The sequence below is a fragment of the Python bivittatus genome, unplaced genomic scaffold, assembly GCF_059951505.1.
Source record: "Python bivittatus isolate LINGU-HERP-01145 unplaced genomic scaffold, Pbiv_v1 ctg000590_np1212, whole genome shotgun sequence".
Lineage (NCBI taxonomy): Eukaryota > Metazoa > Chordata > Lepidosauria > Squamata > Pythonidae > Python > Python bivittatus.
This window is the reverse complement of record NW_028277086.1, coordinates 26,647,614-26,666,486: the sequence shown is the minus strand read 5'-3', so window position 1 is coordinate 26,666,486 and position 18,873 is coordinate 26,647,614. Positions and strand designations below refer to the sequence as shown.

At 36.5% G+C, this 18,873-nt stretch overlaps 1 protein-coding gene across 1 annotated transcript in view; it reads left to right on the top strand.

The window, feature by feature from the left end:
• The window catches only part of CNBD1 (cyclic nucleotide binding domain containing 1), a 159,391-nt gene that overhangs the window by 96,924 nt on the left and 43,594 nt on the right, over positions 1 to 18,873 (top strand). The window contains exon 7 of the mRNA XM_088149275.1: positions 655 to 787. Coding sequence (XP_088005401.1) covers positions 655 to 787 — 133 coding nt within the window. The remainder of the gene's footprint in view (positions 1 to 654; positions 788 to 18,873) is intronic.

The window sequence follows — 18,873 nt, the reverse complement described above, 5'->3', positions numbered from 1 at the left end:
GAAGTGCATTTGCAGTAAATTAGAGCAAGTGCCTTTTGATTAACATTGCAGAGCCCTCTGCCTGGATGTGGATCTGGAAAAATCAAACCAGTTACAATTTATTTCTGTCCAGATGAATGTATTCCCTCACATACCTTTATATAAAACCAACATTCATCCCAGCTATGCCACAGAACCATTCCAAGTCCAAGTATTACATAAGTATTTTGACCATTAAAAATGCAATTAAATAGTTTCTCACATGTTGAAATGCAACTCCCAGAATTCCCAAGTAGTTTGATGGGGATTTTGGGATGTGTAATCTAATACATTTGGACGGCAGCAGGATTCTGTCTGTCTGTCTGCCTATCAATCAATCAATCAATCATGGGAGAGGCTGGTTTATGTTATCCAATAATCAATGGATAAATCTAAATACAGTGTTGCACACAGGTGAATTTTTGTAATTCAACTCACTGTAAATAAATTCATTCTAATTAATTACTATATCAAGATGTAACGTTATAAAAATTATACTGACTAGAACTGTTATTAAATGTGAATCCCATACTCAATTCCCTCTGTGAATCCTTCCTGTCTATTCTTTACATTTGTTCTCTTTTTCTTAAGATAGCACTGCTTTTACTGCTGTCTAAAACTGAAACTGTCTTTCAGAAAATAACAAAACGTGAACAGCAGGCCAAAGAAGAAGTAATCCATGGCTCTCCATATTACCAAAACTGGCCTTTGGTATTTATATTTAAGTTAACTGCTCAGTTAAAATGGAGGAAGTTCCCAATAGACCATGGTGAGTATAATTTAATATCAATATCAATATCCATATTGATATCCATATCAATGTCATGACCTAAACAGGGAGCCTTTAAAATAATATCCAAGGGGCTGCACTTCAAAAACGTGGATGGGGAACACTTACATAATATGGAAGAACTCATGAGAAAAATTAAATTTAATTTCTATTTCAGACTAATGTATTAACTTCTCCATGAATCTAATACTTTCCCTTTCAAAATTATAGTTCGGCAGCAAGTTTCCAATGGGTTATGAGGCAACATGGCATCTTTGGGATTAATTAATTTCCAGAACGTAGAAAACTGGACAAATCAGTCTGCCCCAATTCATATCTAGACTACTACACATGCCTACAACTGTTGGTTTGCTACCAAATATGTAATCATGAATCCAATTCTTGCTCCTTGTAATTGTTATAATGGGTAACATGAAAAATGAAGTAATTATGTAATTTTTCACATGCAATCAATAATGAGTAGGGACAGGAAAATGTGGAATGAAATAACACTGCTTCACTGCTTTTTAGAATTGATTATGGGGAAATAGCAGGAATTGGAAGCAGTTTGCCCTTTTAGTGGCAATTTTCTTTTGGTGTCACATGTAGCTTTACCAATCTCTCTATTTGTGTTTGTGTATGTACGCAGGAATAAAATACAGCATTTTCATATAATTAAAGAAGGATTCTAAGTATATATTCTGTAGACTCTACTTTATGCATTATCTACTTTTTACAAAAGCTAAATTATAAAACCTTTTAATCAACCAGTTGCTATTAGAATGACTTAGATGAGTAATCTAGAGTGAAGCAGAAAAGTGATGACTTTTATCAAACCCTTTAATTAATTCATTGTTTAAAAATGCTTATGATCCACTTTTTTGCCATGAGTGTTGTACAGCTTGATTATCTGATAGTCTCACAGTGTGTTTCCCAATACTTAATAGCATTAGCCGATACAAGCAATTTTTTTTTTAAAAAAAAGCTAAATTCCATATAATATTTTTGTTGTTGTTCAAATAATTTATATAATTACTCTTTTGGCTGATCTTATTGAGATCATAATTTTCAGTTGCTTCCATTAACTTCTGGAGTACAGATTTGTTAAGGATAAGCAAGTCCTTGTTCAGATAGATATTATAAATTAATATCTGGTGAATTTCATAGTATTTTACAATGACATTCTTTTATTTATATAAAGAAAGATGGGAGCTCCTGGGTTGCATCTCACATCTGTTCTGAACACAAGGGGTCAAATAAAAGCAGTCTGAAGCAGTAGAATACTGTGTTTTGATCCCCTGAAGACATGTCCTAGGAAAATAGTCTCAGATGATACACTTGTTAAGACAGGTTTTCTTGTACATGAGACTGAGACTCTTTGCCCCTAAAAAGCAAACAAACAAAAATAACAGAAGGACTGAAGACCCCAGTGCTAAGGAAAATGGAATTTCAAAAGTGCTAAAAAATAAAAGCAAAGATTAGATCATTAAATTTTACTTTTATGTACTGTTGAGATTCTCTCTCTCCATTTGCCTTCCTGAATGAAATTATTTCCAGCCAGCATTTCCATTGCTGATCAGATATTTACTCAACATAACATTTAAGCTAGTTTTCAAAATACATTTCCAGAACCCAGACAGACAAATGTACTTCCTCACTTGCTGTTAGGAAGACCTCTTTTCTCTCTTTCAATGAATAATTTCCACGTTCTTTCTGCAGGTTTTATGCATTGGTTTCTCAATAGTTTTTTGATGGAGGGGATGGATTTAATTTTTGCTGTGTAACCATTAGCCTTTCATTTACCAGTCATGTTTTTGTATCTATCTTGCTTTACTATACAGATATTTGGGCTCTGCATATTGGAATAGCAACTAGTATTATAATTTCTTGGAAACAGATATTTTTAATTAAAATTAAGAAGGTTAATTACTCCTGTCCCATAATGCACAACATTCAGGGAGGTATGTGCTAATCCTTTTTCTTTGAACCTGGAAAAGGATTAGCACATACAGCAAGTGTAATCACATGTAGCTTTTATCTTCACATTATGTTCATCTGACTTTTAAATGAATGTCGACCCTATTCCTTATTTGCCAGTAGGAATCTACCACTGTTCCCAGTAATCTGAGTAGGATTTTGTTATTCTTTAACAAATTATTGAGACATGTATGAGCAGGAAAAGGAAGGTTTATTGTACACTAGACAACCCGTGACCAGTTGGATTCATGTTTCAGAGATATTTCCTTACCTAAACTGAGAAGCAGAATGACCACAGGCAGGCAAAAAAGTGGTGGGAGCAGGAATGACTTCCTACCAGCTTCCCCATTGACTTTTCTTATGGGAAGCTGGCAGAGAGTGTTGTAAATCTTCCTTCCTTCCTTCCTTCCTTCCTTCCTTCCTTCCTTCCTTCCTTCCTTCCTTCCTTCCTTCCTTCCTTCCTTCCTTCCTTCCTTCCTTCCTCCCTCCCTCCCCTCCCCTCCCCTCCCCTCCCCTCCCTCTCTCCCTCGTGCACCCCTACCACCCTCCCTGGCCCGTACCCTCAAGCACCCTCCCTGACCTGTGCTACATCCTCATGCATCCTCCCTGACCCACACTGCACCCCTGCACACCTTCCCTGACTCACACCCTCGTACACCCTCCCCAACCTGTGTTGCACCCACCCACACCCTCCCTGACTCTCACCACACTTTTCAGGCACTCCCTTGCACACTCTCACACCCTCACTGACCCACACCATGCCTCTTTCACACCCCTGTACAACCTCCCTGACCCTCTCCACACCTCTTGTGCACCCCCTCCCTCCCTTCCCTACCAAGCAGCAGCCACTTCCCTGCCTGCTGGCCTTGGATGTGCAACTTCCTGCTGGCTTCCCCACTGATTTTGCTTGTGGAAAGCTGGCAGGGAGCACTAGAAATGTTGATCACATGACCACAGCTGACCACAGCAGTGCTGAAGCAGCAGCAGCACAGTGGTGCTGAAGCGGCCAGAATTTTGCCAAATTTCAGTCCCACAGGGGCCATGGGTCCTGGATTTTGGACACATTCTGTAAATCAACCCATTTGAGGTACCTTGGTTCAAAAATTGTTGTCCTGTGATGCACCATTTCACCCAATTGAAGGTTACAAACAGACAGGGGAGTTTTAGTAATAGATTCGTTAATAAGAGAAACCACATAACGTGAATAGACTTAAATTATAGAATGTGTTGCACAACTATGGAGTTGTAATTTGGTTGCCAATGTGATAACAGAAGTATATGATGGAAATAATTCATCCATGAAAATAAATGGTATGTTTAATGGATAGTTCAATCCTGAGCAGGGAATAAGACCAGGAGGCTTGATATTATCCCCTTGATAGGTTTGCAGATAAATGTATAAGGACTGTTTGTGGTGATGTTAGAGATGTTCTTGTTGAGAATGGGACATTACTGTTTATGTATTTTTGCCTGCAGACAATGCTGCTTTGTTGGCTGAAAACCCAAATGATTTGCAGCAAATGTTAGATTGAATAATGCAACAAGGAGTATAGATCTGAAAATTAATGTCTCATAGACCAATGTAGCTGCACTTGAGAGGGAAAATGGAATGGACCATTGCAAGTTATATTCCAGTTTTCAGCAAATCTTGCTATTAGTTCTGAATCTGCAAATGAAGATTTCCACTGTCTTTACAACTGGAATTGCAACTATTATTTAATCTTGCTTCTCAATCTGGTTTCGAAGCTAGATGTAAATCACTGTTTGTCAGTTCAGATGTAAGGGTAAATTCTGGCTTATGCCAAAGCCAAAATAAGTAACTGAGCACAATAAAAAAATGAAAGCACAGGTAAACCTGCTTTTGGTCCTCCAAACATGGTATAAACAGTCATTATGATCAATCCTGGACATCAGGGATTATGAAATCAGTAGACCAAGAATATTTGAGAACCCAACGTTGGAAAAGATGGATTTAAAGGATTTGGAACACTGTATGTGTTCTGACTATAAATACTGGCCTAACAATGTTTTGAAATATATTCAGCCCAGATATTCTGTATTCATATTAGGTTGGTCTGGGAAAAAATAAGGAAAAAAAATCTTTTTAATAGCTTATGAAACATTTATTGCACCAAGTTCACATAGGACAGAATTTCATAGTCCCCCTTAGAAATGTACAAACCCATCTTGTGATACTTAAGAACAGGTGTCTGACATATTGCTGTGGTTTAATTTCCCCCCTTTTCTTGCCTTTGTATGAAAACACTTCCACGAAGGCATCTAATATTATGTATCTTTAATTTGCTGAAATGTTTTGGGATGAAAGGTGCTTCATAACTGTAAAATATGACTTTATTTCACTCTGCTTAATTGGGACAGCTGCTTTATTGTAAATCTCCCAGGAAGCAGGTTTAGCCTAATGAAAGTTAGCTGCTTGGAGTTGATTCTTAAAGGGCCTCATTTAGTATAGATTGTAACTAACACAGCATGGTTTAATACACATCCAGTAGCTGAACAGTGCTAAGTGATTCTCAAAAGAGAATCTTTAAAATATTCCAGCTATTGTCTGTCTATCTATCATCTATCCATCCATCCTATTTATATACTGTCCAATCCCCAAAAGCACTAAGTTCTCCCCATCATAAAATAATACATTAATAGAAAAGAAGAAAAATGCAAAAATAAATTTAAAAATGGATCATTTTTTTTAAAATGAAACCAGCGATATAATTGTGTGCTTGCAACTTTATTTCCAATTGAAGCATCCCCTCCTCTTGTGTTTGATGGAAGAAGTGTGTCTTTCCTAAAGCCCAGGAGAAGCAAGACTGATCGAATCCGTAGGAAGGGAGTTCCAACGTGTGGGGATGGCTACAAACAAAGCCTACTTCCAAGGCCTGTGAGATGGCAATCATAAAGGCATGGGACATGAAGGGAATTGACTCTATTCACCCTGGTTGGATGCGCAGATTAATACAGGAGAAGGTGGTCCCTCAGAAAATCAAATCTGGACCCATATAGGGCTTTGACAGTGACAACGTTTGCCAGGGCAAGCTGATAGGAAATTAAGAAACAAGGAAGAAACCTTGAGACAGTGGTAAGAAACCCAAGGCCCACAATGACTGATGTAGCATCGCAAACCATTAAATAACAGTGGTGTGATTTGCTGTGCCATTATTATTCTTGCGAAAAAAGAAGTAGGTATATGAAGTTTTCCCCACAAAAACCAACCAGCTCATTTCAAATCAAGACAAATATGCTGATCACTATCTGTTGTTACAATGAATTATTTTGAAATGTTCTCAAAAGTCTAGTGAGTTACTTTTATGTGTTGGGTGTGGAGAATGGGGAGAGGATTGCATTTCATTTCAGTAGATTATGGGTGTCTTAGAATGTAGCACAATATTTTGGTTAGAAATATTAGGGATTATTTTTATAAATGCAAATTATTGTCATCTTTCTGTTGTTATGGGTTTTCTTTTTATTCATGCCTTTCTTTGTATTCATGCAATCATTGTATTTCATTAATGATTGCAATGCATAATTTCCTACACACAAAAAAAGAAAATATAGTTAGTGTCACAGAAACAATATCTGCTATGTGATTCATAAAGAAAATGAATAATTTCCTTTGGAAACAGTTTTCATGGGCTCTCCTCAAAATATAATGTTTTCATTAAGATAAGGCTCAGTGATTTTTATTTGTTTTATTTATTGACTATTAGCTACCTTACAAGTACTATATATAATAACATGGCATATACAGGGAACTGAATGTAAATCTTAATGTATTCAGATAAATTCCTCAGTAAGAGTTTTTTTTAATTTTAATTTTAAGCTGTCTATAAAGGAAGTTCAAATAACCTCAAGACTAGCTTCTAGAAAATGTAATGGATTGAACTGTTTCTTGAATAGCTGAGTCATCAAGTTTGAATGGTAAAAGCTCAGCTTTGAATATTTGCAAAATTCTGTAGATTTTTTTAAACGAAACATGTCTGCCTATTGGTGCATTTTTGTACATTATGTGTCCTTTTGCTACACAATTAAACATTGTACTTGTCCCCCCCTCCCCTTCACTGTGAAAAACTTCAATCTTTTCATCATTCTGCCAGATTGCTTTTGGCTCAGCATTAGTGAAAAGGATTTTCCACCCTGGGCTACAGTATAGCTATAGTGTTTGACTGAAGAGAGCAAAAGCATTATGTCCTGCAACATTTCAGCAGCTACTTAAGTCCATCCAGTCCTGAGTGAGGAAAAAGACTTAACAAGCAACAAACTATTGAACAGATTATGATTACAGTATGCTTCTGGCCCTTCCATTTAATCTTTCATTCAGTGCTTATATAGAGCTTTAGTTGCTAAAACAGGAAAACTGCTGTTTGTTTATCTCTATAGTAGAGGCTATTGGGTACATGGCAGTTATTTGGCACTATTTCTAGGATAGTGTTTCATGCTGGCTGAGGAATTCTGGGAGTTGAAGTCCACATATCTTAAAGTTGCCAGGGTTGAGAAACATTGCTCTAGGATGTCAGGATGCATGCTGTCTGCTCTATTACAGTATATTTTCTACCGAAACACAGTTCTTTCCAAGCACATTTGCTACATTTTCTTGCAGGATTAGAGACAAATTCTTCAACCTCTGACTCTTTTCATCTTGTACATCTCTCTTAATGTTAGCAATAGTCCTGCATTATGTGATGCTACCTACAACTGCCATTAGCTGCTTTGATGTCAGAGACAAGAACAGCATTGGAGTAGACAACTGATCATTGAAGGATGACTTAGGAAATTTTAGAAGATTTCCACAGTCTATGAGCAATGTAATCAATTCATTTTTACCCCAAATTATGGGAGTAAAAGTTGGGGAGTTTTATTGGTATATAATGGCAGAGCCAAATTGGTGTAGTGGTTAAGGCACCAGACTAGAAACTGGGAGATCATGAGTTCTAGTCCCACTTTAGTCATGAAGCCAACTGGTGACCTTGGGCCAGTCTCTCCCTCTCAGCCCTAGGAAGGAGGCAATGGCAAACCACTTCTGAAATCTTGCCAAAAAACTGCAGGGGCTTGTCCAGGCAGTTGCCAGGTGTCAACACTGACTTGAAGGCACATGGAAAGGATAGGTATATAAAGACCTGCATTTGTTCATACTTGTATGAACAAGTATGTTCTATCTTCCTACTTCTACTCTCTTGATGAAGAAATCTGTGAATGTTGGTAAAATACACATTAAAAGACCTTCAATGAATGAAACATACATTTCAAATACATTTCTAAAACTCGGTAAGTACAATTACTTCCAGCATAGAAAAAGCCATGTTATATTCTCATGCTGTGAAATATAAACAGCCTGTCATAGAAAAAGATAAAAACATTTTAATTCAGTGCCACAAGTGTGGTTGAATTTGTAGCAATTCAAAATCAGACTTTTAAAAGTTCAGTACTCAAAATGGCCTCTTCCTGAATGAATCAACCTGTCCAAAACTATTTTTAAAAAGTCTCTTTCTATCCTATTTGGGTCCTGTTGGTGAATTTTAGTACATTGATGAAGCTGAAACAAATGAAAACTTTACCCTTTCATACTGATGTGATGTGCAACAAACTGACAACATTTTATTGTTTTTTAAAATGTATATGGTTCGCAATAAGGCATACAAATGAGTGCAGTTGGATAAGTCTTGTTTCACCATATTTATAGTACATAAAATAGTTGAAAAGTAAAAAAGAAATGAATTGTTTAGCTTAGACTAATTTAAGCTCAGATGAAAATACTGTCAATTAAACACTGACTTGACATTTCTTCAGAAACCTGATAAGATAAAGTTAAGCTACTGCATATAATTAATTAAATAAATAAATGGAGAAATCCTTAAATCATGGTTTTGAATTCAGAGGGAGCCAACCACCATAATATTGTAGACTTACCCTGTCCTGAAGATATCAGGTTATATTTTCTCAAAAAAAAAAAAAAGTTATTATTTCTAGTCTGAATAAATCTAGCTGCTACTTCCAACTAATGTGTTGGATTCAGCCAACCCCTGGTTGATAAAAGGTCATATTCAGCTCAGTGGCTTATATAGTTATGTATGTCCATTGTTTTGGAACAGAAATTCAAAATAAAGAGCAGGAGGTAGAATTCAAAAACTATTCGGAAAATTTTATTGATTGCTGACTGCAGTGGAGAATGGGTAAAGAATAAGGAGATCTTAGCTGGCTGTCACAAAATGACTAGCCGGCGTTACAGTTGTGTTGTCTCCTCATTGTAGTTCTAGGATGTTGTAGAATTTGCAGATCTGCTGTCAAAAATGATGTAGTATGTTGCTACTTTTCTTAAAGGCCTTATAAATCAGATTAATGATATCTTCCAAAAAAATAACCTCAGCTAAGTGGAACAAATTATGTTTATCTCTTTCTTTTTCTCTTTTTAATGTGGTGACCTTCAGCTATTGCCCAAAAGGGAGAGAAAAGATCTTAAAACATTGTATGCACCAAGGTTCCCATCCCCCCAACTGAGAAATTAGTTTCAGTGATTCTTTAGCTTGTGATATCTGGGGGCAATAATAGCAAAACTATAAATTTAACATTTATTTAAAATTAGACACAATGGTTTTTCCAAATACAAAACATTGAATCACATCCATTTTCAGAAATAATACTTTTACTACATTTAGGTTATTATAGTTCCCAGCCCCACTTCATCATTTCTTTCTTATATAAAATACCTTGAAATATTCATAGTCCTCTCTTTTTCTGTTTCCTGGAAGGATGGAGCCATTCCACACACACTTTTCATTTTTCATTTCTAAGACTGGCAGGGGTGTTCTCAACGACATCAAGATAATTGTGTTTCATGTAAAAAGGGTGGGGCTTTGATTGGATGGTTTGACCACCATCTTGAGGGGGTTTTTTACCCCTCCTTGCAGACACCCTTGACTGCTGGTCTTTCCAGGTCAGGTCCAAGACCTCTTACTGCCTTAGTAGTGAAGCTCCCCATCCTCAAATAAAAGTGCATTGTGCACAAAGCCAGGCACATCACCACACATACAGTGCAGCAAATATCGTAATGTTACCAATATATTATAAAAATTCGTTAAACAATTAACAATTTAATGTCCTTTTCTGACATACATTTTGTTGTTTGTGGTGACTACTTTTTTTGAACATGTGGGCCTTTGAGTCAGTCTTGACTCCTGCTGATTGCCTGGACAAGTCCATGCAGTTTTCCTGGTGATATTTTCAGAAGTGGTTGTTCACTGCCTTCTTTCTATAGCTGAGAGACAGTGACTGACCCAAAGCCATCCAGCTGGCTTTGTACTTAAAGCAGAACTAGAACACACAATGTCTGGTTTGTAGCATGATACCTATAACCGCTCTACCAAACTGGCTCTTGGGGACTACTCACATTAACAGGTACGGCTGACTGATAAACCTTTGATATATTGGCAACTATATGCTATATACCAAGCTTAATTTCCCCACACCTCTAACTGGATGCTGGAGTCTTCCTACTCTCTGTCAGCAGGGTTTTCATAACCTTTTATATTAAAGAGAATCAAGGCAGAATTATCTTGAGTTTCTTTCTCACTACCTCCTCATCCTAGTAGATGTTTATGTATCAGTTTTTGCATTCTTTCTTCAAGGTTAGCTCTGTAGTTCTCTACAGTTTTATAATTCAGTAAGATGTGTGAGCTGATGGCACTACCTTGATAGCTGAAAATGCAAAGGATCTTCAAGTTTTAATAATAAAAGGAGCACAGTGGAAAAATGGGTCTAAAATTAAACATAAAGAAGACCAAACTAATGGCAAAAGGTAGAACAGCCAGCCTTAAAATTGATAATGAAGATATCAGAGTGGTGGATAGCTTCTGCCTTTTAGGATCAGCCATCAGCAGTAAAGGAACGTCAAGAAATAAGCTATAGACCAGCACTTGGTAGAGCAGCCATGAAGGCCTTGGAAAAAAAAATTCAAATGCTGTGATGTGTCTATATCTACAAACATCAGAACTCTGCAAACCATGGTATTTCCTTTGATACTCTATGGAAACAAAAGTTGGACTTTGAAGAAGCAGGATAGGAAGAGTATTGATGCTTTTGAACTTTGGTTTGGAGAAGTCTCCTGAGAATACCAGGGACAGCTAAGAAAACAAACAAATGGTTCATTGAACAAATCAACCCAGAGTTCTCACTTGAGGCACAAATGATCAGGCTCAAATTATCATACTTTGGACATATTATGCAAACACTTAGCTCTCTGGAGAAGTCTGTAATGCGGGGAAAAAAGAAGAAGAAGAGGACAACCAGCAGTAAAATAGATGAACTCAGTTACAGTGGCGATGACCGCACAGTTGGAAGATCTGAAGTATTAGCTTAGGAACAAATTGTCATGCAGAAAATCTATGTGTTCTCTAAGAGTTGACAACTATTTGATGGCACATAATCAGGTTGCGTGAAGCCAGGCAACTGAAGCCAAGATTCAGGAAATCTTGACAAAGCAAACCATGACTTTGTGCAATATGTGAGCCCAGTCCCTGCCCTTTTCTCTATGACAATCTTCTACATTATCAGAATTCTTATTGTACAAGTACTCCTGAGCTACGTTAATAATCTGATAACCAGAAAGGCACCTACGTATTATATCTGACTGGACTCCCATGAGCTTATCTGAGAGGTGGGGTAATAGCCAAAACCAGTCTTAATCACATTGCCTCTTACTGGCCACAAAATAATTTAGGTCATCTGGAGCGCATTCAAAGAAATGGACAGAGATAACTTGTCAGCATTTGCTGAATGATAAATAGACCCCCAGCAGCAGGGCACACATTGTCATTGGGGGAAGGTGATAGTATGAATACTCCCTGGGTTCCTGGCCTTAACTACACTACAGTACCGCTCAGCTGTGTTTTCATCAGGGGAACTTTAGAATGTACAGTTTTCAAAGTATATACTTTGAAGGTGAAACATTAAATTTAAATGCAGCCAAAACCACTCTCCTTTTTTGTGATACAACTAAAAGCCTTTTATACTGATATAATAAAAAGAAAGTGAATCTTGGTGGCAAGGACATTACCCTTGATATGTTCAGGCATGCAGACTGATTACATATTCTCTCAGCTGATAGCTGAATGTAACAACACTTATATTTGCTCCCCATTGGTTTTTACATGTAAAAAGCCATTTAAACAATTTTACTCCTGACTTTTATTTTCACGATAAGCTATAATAAGCATGAATTCTCCACTTCGAAGCAGCTGGAATTCTTAATTCTAAGAAATGCAAATACTGCCTCTTCTTCTTTATTATTCAGAAAGGGCACTTTTGACTTCTTAGATGCTTCTCATATATATGTATGAACCTGTAGTTTGAAGGTACTGAAGCTCATTCTTTTGCACAGGGTCAGGAGAAGGCTTAGTCATCACTTAAGTAAGATTAAGTGGCCTACAAAATCCCATGTCCTGGGCCAACGTTGTTGAAGGGACACATATTACAAACCAGTTTTTCTGAAGATAGTTGGGCATCCATGAAACTTTCCATATCTCCAGGATATTGAAAAGTTAGAGCATTCAAGTGCATATCTAAAATTGGTGGATAGTCCCAGTCTCAAAGACTTGTTTAACTATAGGATTTGACACTGCTGTATATTCAGATCTAAATGATCATATATAGTCCTGCTCGGCACAGGATTTGATTTTCTATTATTTAATAAAAGAAAATTTTAGAAACAAACCACACTGAAAAAAGGTGAAGTGAAAGATGAGGAAACTTATTAAAAAGTATCTTCTGGCAATTATTTCCTCTCGCTTGCATCACCAGTGCTAACTAGCAAACTATCACATTGCTGCCATTGTATTGTTGAAAATACATTTTTTTAAGCTTGGTTGTTTACTCGCAGACATTTCATTATAGAACCAGGTAACATCATCAGTGCTTGTTTGCTGATGAACTCACATTGATGATGTTACCTAGTTTGGTAACGAAACATCTGCAAGCAAACCACCAAGCTCAGGGAGCACCAAGGACTCCACAGTTCAACCCTGAGCTACAGATATTCTCTTCTATTGGAAAATTTTCTTAGATAGACATATGACTCCCTAAATACAGTCAGTTAAAGCTCCCCAACCTCCAACCATGTTGTGGTTTAGACATATGTCTCTACACAGCTGACAACATTCACAATGTCAGCAAAATTCATTGCTAAATTTGATAACTTTTCGAAAGTTTGGGAAACTATGGGCTTGTGCACTTAGCACATTTAGAAAAAGAACAGATGCAATTATGATTCTGCCACTGTAATTGAGAGCACATTAACAGTACTCTGGTAGAAAGCTTTAAGAACATAGTGGTCCGTGTCCTGCTGGTGTGGATATATACAAGAGGTGGCATATTTTCTTATTGTCATTTATTTCATTGTATAAATAGTGAATACAACAAAACTGGAGTTATAGGAACATTGGCAGGGTCTTGATCTGCTTGTGTGCTTCTAGCTTCTAGCATTTCTTTTACACATTATTACATTTATTTAGAAATTTGTGTCTGTGCCCTTCTTTAGAACATTTTCAGTAGATGATTACATTGCATTTCTTTCTTTGTTAAGCCCTAAAAGATTTCCTTTATTTTCTTTTCCTTTTGCCTGGAATATCTAAAAGATGTTAGGTATTCCAAGCAAAAGGAAAAGGAAATAAGGGAAATTATTTAGTTTTTCCAGCATGCTGTCCTTTGGTCCAAATATTAAGAAAGGACCATCACTTAGTTGTGCCTGCAGAAGGAAAACTTTTGTTCCAGATATCTGGAATGTACCTTGGTTTATACTCCATCAGCACTGAGTCAATTTTGTCTGAAAGCAGCCTTGATAGAGGAGTTGAAAAAAGAGATATGAGCTGTGCTTGCATGAGGCATTAAGCTAAAAAGCTTGGTTAATAAAGGCATGTGCACTTCTTCCGTATCTCCCCTGCCCATGTTGCATGCTGCCCCTGTTTCAGACTTTATGCATGACTGTGTTCTCCAAATTGAAGTTGCTGCAATTTAGGGTATCTGAAACCAGGACATACAACCAAGATTTGTGTTAGGGTTCCAGTTTACAAAGGCTGATGTAGTAATAAAGGACTAAAATTCTGTAAATCAATATCCTGTGTACCCTTTTCAGAATTACTACAAATTGCAAAGATGGGACAGTTGCATTTAGAGATGAATTTACCAAGTATACAACTACATTTTCTGTTATTTCTGCAACACCTGTCTGCAACTCCTGAAACAAAAATGATGTTTTCCCAGAATTGGACTGTAACTGTGGAGGGCATTCCTGGGAAAAATGCAGATGCTTTAAGAAGTTGCAGACAGGTGCCACATGAATGTCTGCCACCTGCTCAAAAACACCTTTCTGCCTTGGAATCAAAAGTGCTGCACACCTTCATTTTATCAACCTTTCTCAATCTGAAATTCTCCAGCTGAAATGGACATTTAATTTATTGGTTTTGTGCCATCAAGTTGGGGTCGACTCTTAGTGCACATAGACCTTCTCCAGGACGTTCTGTCCTACAACTCCCATATTTTCTATGGGAGTCTGCTTGCTGTAAAATAAACCCTAATTTGACAAATGGGGCTTACTCCTTAATAAATTGCAAATTGTTTAGTACTGAAGACTTCAGATCACTTTTTAAAGGCTATACTGTCTTCAAGCCAATATATATGCAGTGCCCTGGATTCTACAATGAGTGAAGACATGGTATGACTAACCCATGGTTTATTGCGTAAACCATAATTGCCTGGCTGACTTCACATGAAATGTTAAGGCATAAATTATAGTTTGCAAATCACAATCATTCTTCAAATACTTCCCCAATGAGGCCTCTTCTTTCTGTTCAAGCCGGCTTACATGCATCTAAGAAACATTCTACAATTCAGGCCTATGCAGCTAATTGGGCTACTTTCCAAAATTTGCATTTGTATTATATGAAAAATACATCAACTGCACCATTGACGCTGTTTTATATTTTTGTTGTCTTTGACTTTCTTTTTAAAATATGTATCATTGTCTTCTCTCAAAATTTAGTTACTTACCAAAAAAGTTGAAAAAGAGAAAAAAGAAATTTTTTTTTAATGATTGTTAAATTTGCTCGACTTATATTTTAAGTAGCAAATACAATGGAGATTTTAATATTAAGTAATGAGTTCAAGATCAAAACCTCTATTATATAACAAATACTTTAATGTGAGTCCTAGTGTATTTTTTTTTTTCCTTCTCCCAATGTTGTACTCAACTTTGGATGAAAAAGCCAGATAATTTTATGCTTGTAATACCGATATCTAAAATTATAACTAGTAGTGTTAGTTTTTTTCTGTTCTCTATTCTCAGTATGCTAAGCTATCTATATAAGAGTATATTAATAATCTTTAATCATATTATATAAACATCACTGTGTTGAATCAAACAAACAAAAAAAGGATTCAGTTACTTAAATGTTGCATCAGACCTGATAGGCATGGACAACTTTCTGCCTCTATGATAATCTGTAGCTCTTCCAAGGACATTTCAGACATGTCCTTGATCTCTTCCAAGTTATTTTTCTCTTCTATTTTTTTCAACTCTGCCAAGCATAGGTTTTGTTTTTTTTTAGTCCATCATTTGAACACAACACATGTCTAAAGTTGCTGTTTGCTAATCATTCCTTCAAGGAAGCAATCAGTCTATATTTAGTCAGTATTGGTTGACTGGTTCTTCTTGAAGTCTTACAATACTCTAGAAATCATTTCCAAATGCATAATTTGGATGCATCTATCTTTTTTTTTTTTTCCAAGTGTTCCAGATTTCACAACCATACATTATCACTCGAGAAAAAAAGTTGAATTATGCTGATATTTGTTATCATACATATATCCTTATCCTTATTATGATGTAGTCTAAATATGCCATTGCCTTCTTTTCCAAAAATTAATCTCTTAGCTTTTGCAGCACACTGTCCATCTTTATTACTGGGCCCAAGAAAACAAAACTATCTACCACTGTCACTTCTTTGCTATCAACTGTAGGTTCACTAAGCATGCTTTCATTTTCTACATCTTTATTTTCTTTTTTACTTTCACAATGAGCTCTGCAAAGTCTCCTTTCAGTTAACAAAGTGGTATCAACTGCATGTCTCAGTGTTTTGACCTCCAGTTTTGACTGCACCTGTCTTTTATTCTTATATTTTCTGTATAAATATGCATTCTTTTCTCACTCCCCTTCCTATTTTGAAGCACTCTATTTCTTCCTACACAGTTCTTACATTAGCTTCTTTTTTATTATAAATGTTCCCCCAAAGAATAATCAGGTGTGTTGACATACCTATTAGCCTTAATATATCCCACATTCTGATATGATCTACAGAGAATATCTGTAGCTCAGGTTTGAACTGTGGAGTCCTTGGGGTTCTCCGAGCTTGGTTCTTTTCTTGCAAATGCTTCATTTTTTATCATTAGTATTTGAACAAGAATTCATAGAGAAAAACACTTATTTAAGTATGCTGATGGAAGCTTTTTAAGTTGTTTCATTATAAGAAAATCATTCTCCATTCCTTCATTGTGCTTTAGAGTTTCCAGCTGAACTTGTATTGTTTCTTGAAGGAGCTGATTAATACTAGATTATTTTAAGCAAATGATTTTAAAACCAGCAACTGATTTTAAAAGGCTCAGCATGCATTCAGACAACTTGGTTTAAGATTATTAATTGTATAGAAAAAATATTTAAATCCTTGTAATGTTGATAATTAAATGGAAAGGGATAACGATCTTTAGACTTTGCCAGCTAAATTTAAAAGATGTTGCAGATTAGATCCAAAATGCCCATTCTGTCTGTGTATAGATCGTTCATTCACAGATGATCCTAGGAACCTTCAATTCCATTTTATCCCTTCCAGTTTCCTGAATCACATTTACATTGTTCCAGAATTTCTACTAGCCCTACAAAGCAACTTTTCAGGAGGTACTGGGGAGAAGAAGAGGGAAAGGGAAATCAGAATAATGTTCTTCATGTTCCCCAGTTGTTCACTGACTGAGATTCTATTGATCAGTGTTCTGATCTAACCAAATGAACTAGAAGAAGTTTTGTAGAATCTGGACCTATGCACAAATGGGCATTCAGAATTTTACACTAAATTTATAGGCAGACACCCGGTGTGGATAATTTCCAGGGGAAGGAGAAATTTCTCAACTGTTTCTCAAAGTCAAGGCTCTCTATTACCTGTGACTGAAGCACTGCTATTAAAAAATACCAGTCAGTAGAATTCCCTTATGTAGTCTTTCCTGGAAATTTAATTGGAATATGAGAAGGGCAGGCCAGTTGAAAAAATGATTGTACAGTTAAAGACAGGACAGGATGTTTTCATATATAGATACCTCTTGGCCACATCTTTACTAAATAAGCACAAGAACATCCCAGCCTACCCATTGGAATGTCTCCAAAATTCTATTTTCTTTTGAAAGAACTTCTATAATTCTTTTCTTTCCTGAATTGGATGAGAACTGATGGAAAAGAACACAGGAAAATTTAGCTGCCTAGTACTAGTGGATGCCCAATGGGGGGTGAGGGGAGTGAAGAAGAGCTGTAATAGAGCATTACTGTACTGCTCCCATTTCTTTTAGTACAGTGGTGCATGAGATTTAAATCCATAAATATAAAAGCATTGGGTGTGCAAATATTCTAAAGTGAGCCTAAAGTTGATTCCCAGTTTGTTTAGGATTACAATAAACTCAAGTGTTCCCCAATAAGCACAAATCTGATATATTACACTTTGAGACCAACTACTTGTTCTAGCGTGAAATGGGATGGATTCAGAATGGTTATGTTCATTCAGTATGACTAAACCATTCCAGAAGCAGAAAGAGGGTGAGGGGGAAGGACCCATCCCACATTCTATTAGCATCTAGCCTAGATTTTTTAAACACTGTTTAAAAACTTGGGAAGTGACTGCCACCAAGCCTTTACAAGATATGTCTATGCTATCTGATGTAAGTAGGATGACCATTAGTTTACTGGATTGTCTGGATAATCAATTGGATAAATTGATTACTCTTAGATCAGGTCTAGGCAGGGATTGATATGTCATGCAAACATAGTCTTTATGGATAGACATGCTAAGCACATTTTGCATCCTTTGTTTTAGGAAAAGTGCTGTTCCATTTTGTATTCCACATTCAGAAATTTTGACCTTATGAAAATGTTGTATGAAATTAATTGTTGAGAGTTGGTTTTTTTTTTTTAAATCTAACTGCATGACATTTCAGAATTGTGTAATAAAGCTATTGAGTTTATGGGGGACAGAATTAGACTTAATGGTAATCTTGCAGAAAAAAATGAAGATAGAGGTGCAAATCATTAGATTTTCTAGTGTAGCACTCCATAACCCAATATGGACCATATGCTGGCTAAGAGCTTTGGGAACTGTAGCCCCAAAATAGCTGCATAGCACCAAATTAGTGGAATGTTGTTCTGTTCTTTGGAATACAGGAAATGTTTTTCTTCCTCACTGATAATACTACAATATTGGATAACAGGAGCTCTATTCAGGCATTTGTCTTAACACCTATAGATCTTAAAACAGGGAGAGATGAGCATCTGCTTCTGCTTCTGCTTCTCTCTAGTCTTTGTATGTTTAGATGGGAGATCTGATGGGGAGCGGTAATTGCATTAAAATTGTACAACTCTCTGTGTGATCTGGAATCTGACTAAAGCATTTTCCAGTTTGGGCTGTAGTCATATTTAAGCAAATGAGGATTCATTTCTCCATCAGTTCTCCTGCCTGATTTTTTTTTTTTTTAATGAGAAAAAGCTCCAGTAGCATATGAAGTCTTAAAATCAGAATTGTTCCTATACTGGAATAATGTTTCTATAGAGTCTGTTCTGTGAGGGAATAACATTCACTTAGTAGCTAGCATAGTGAGCAGAATCAGATGCAGATGCCTCTCTTTAGCATTTCTCATGGACTAGACATACAGTGAGATCAAAACTTTGCACTGACTTCCAAGGAGGAGCCACCTCAAGATCACCTGACTTGAGTGACTTTCTCCTAGGAACTGGCTTCACCCAAGTGAACTGGAATGTAGAAAAGGCAATCTGACAAACTGCTGGACAGCTAGTTGTTGAA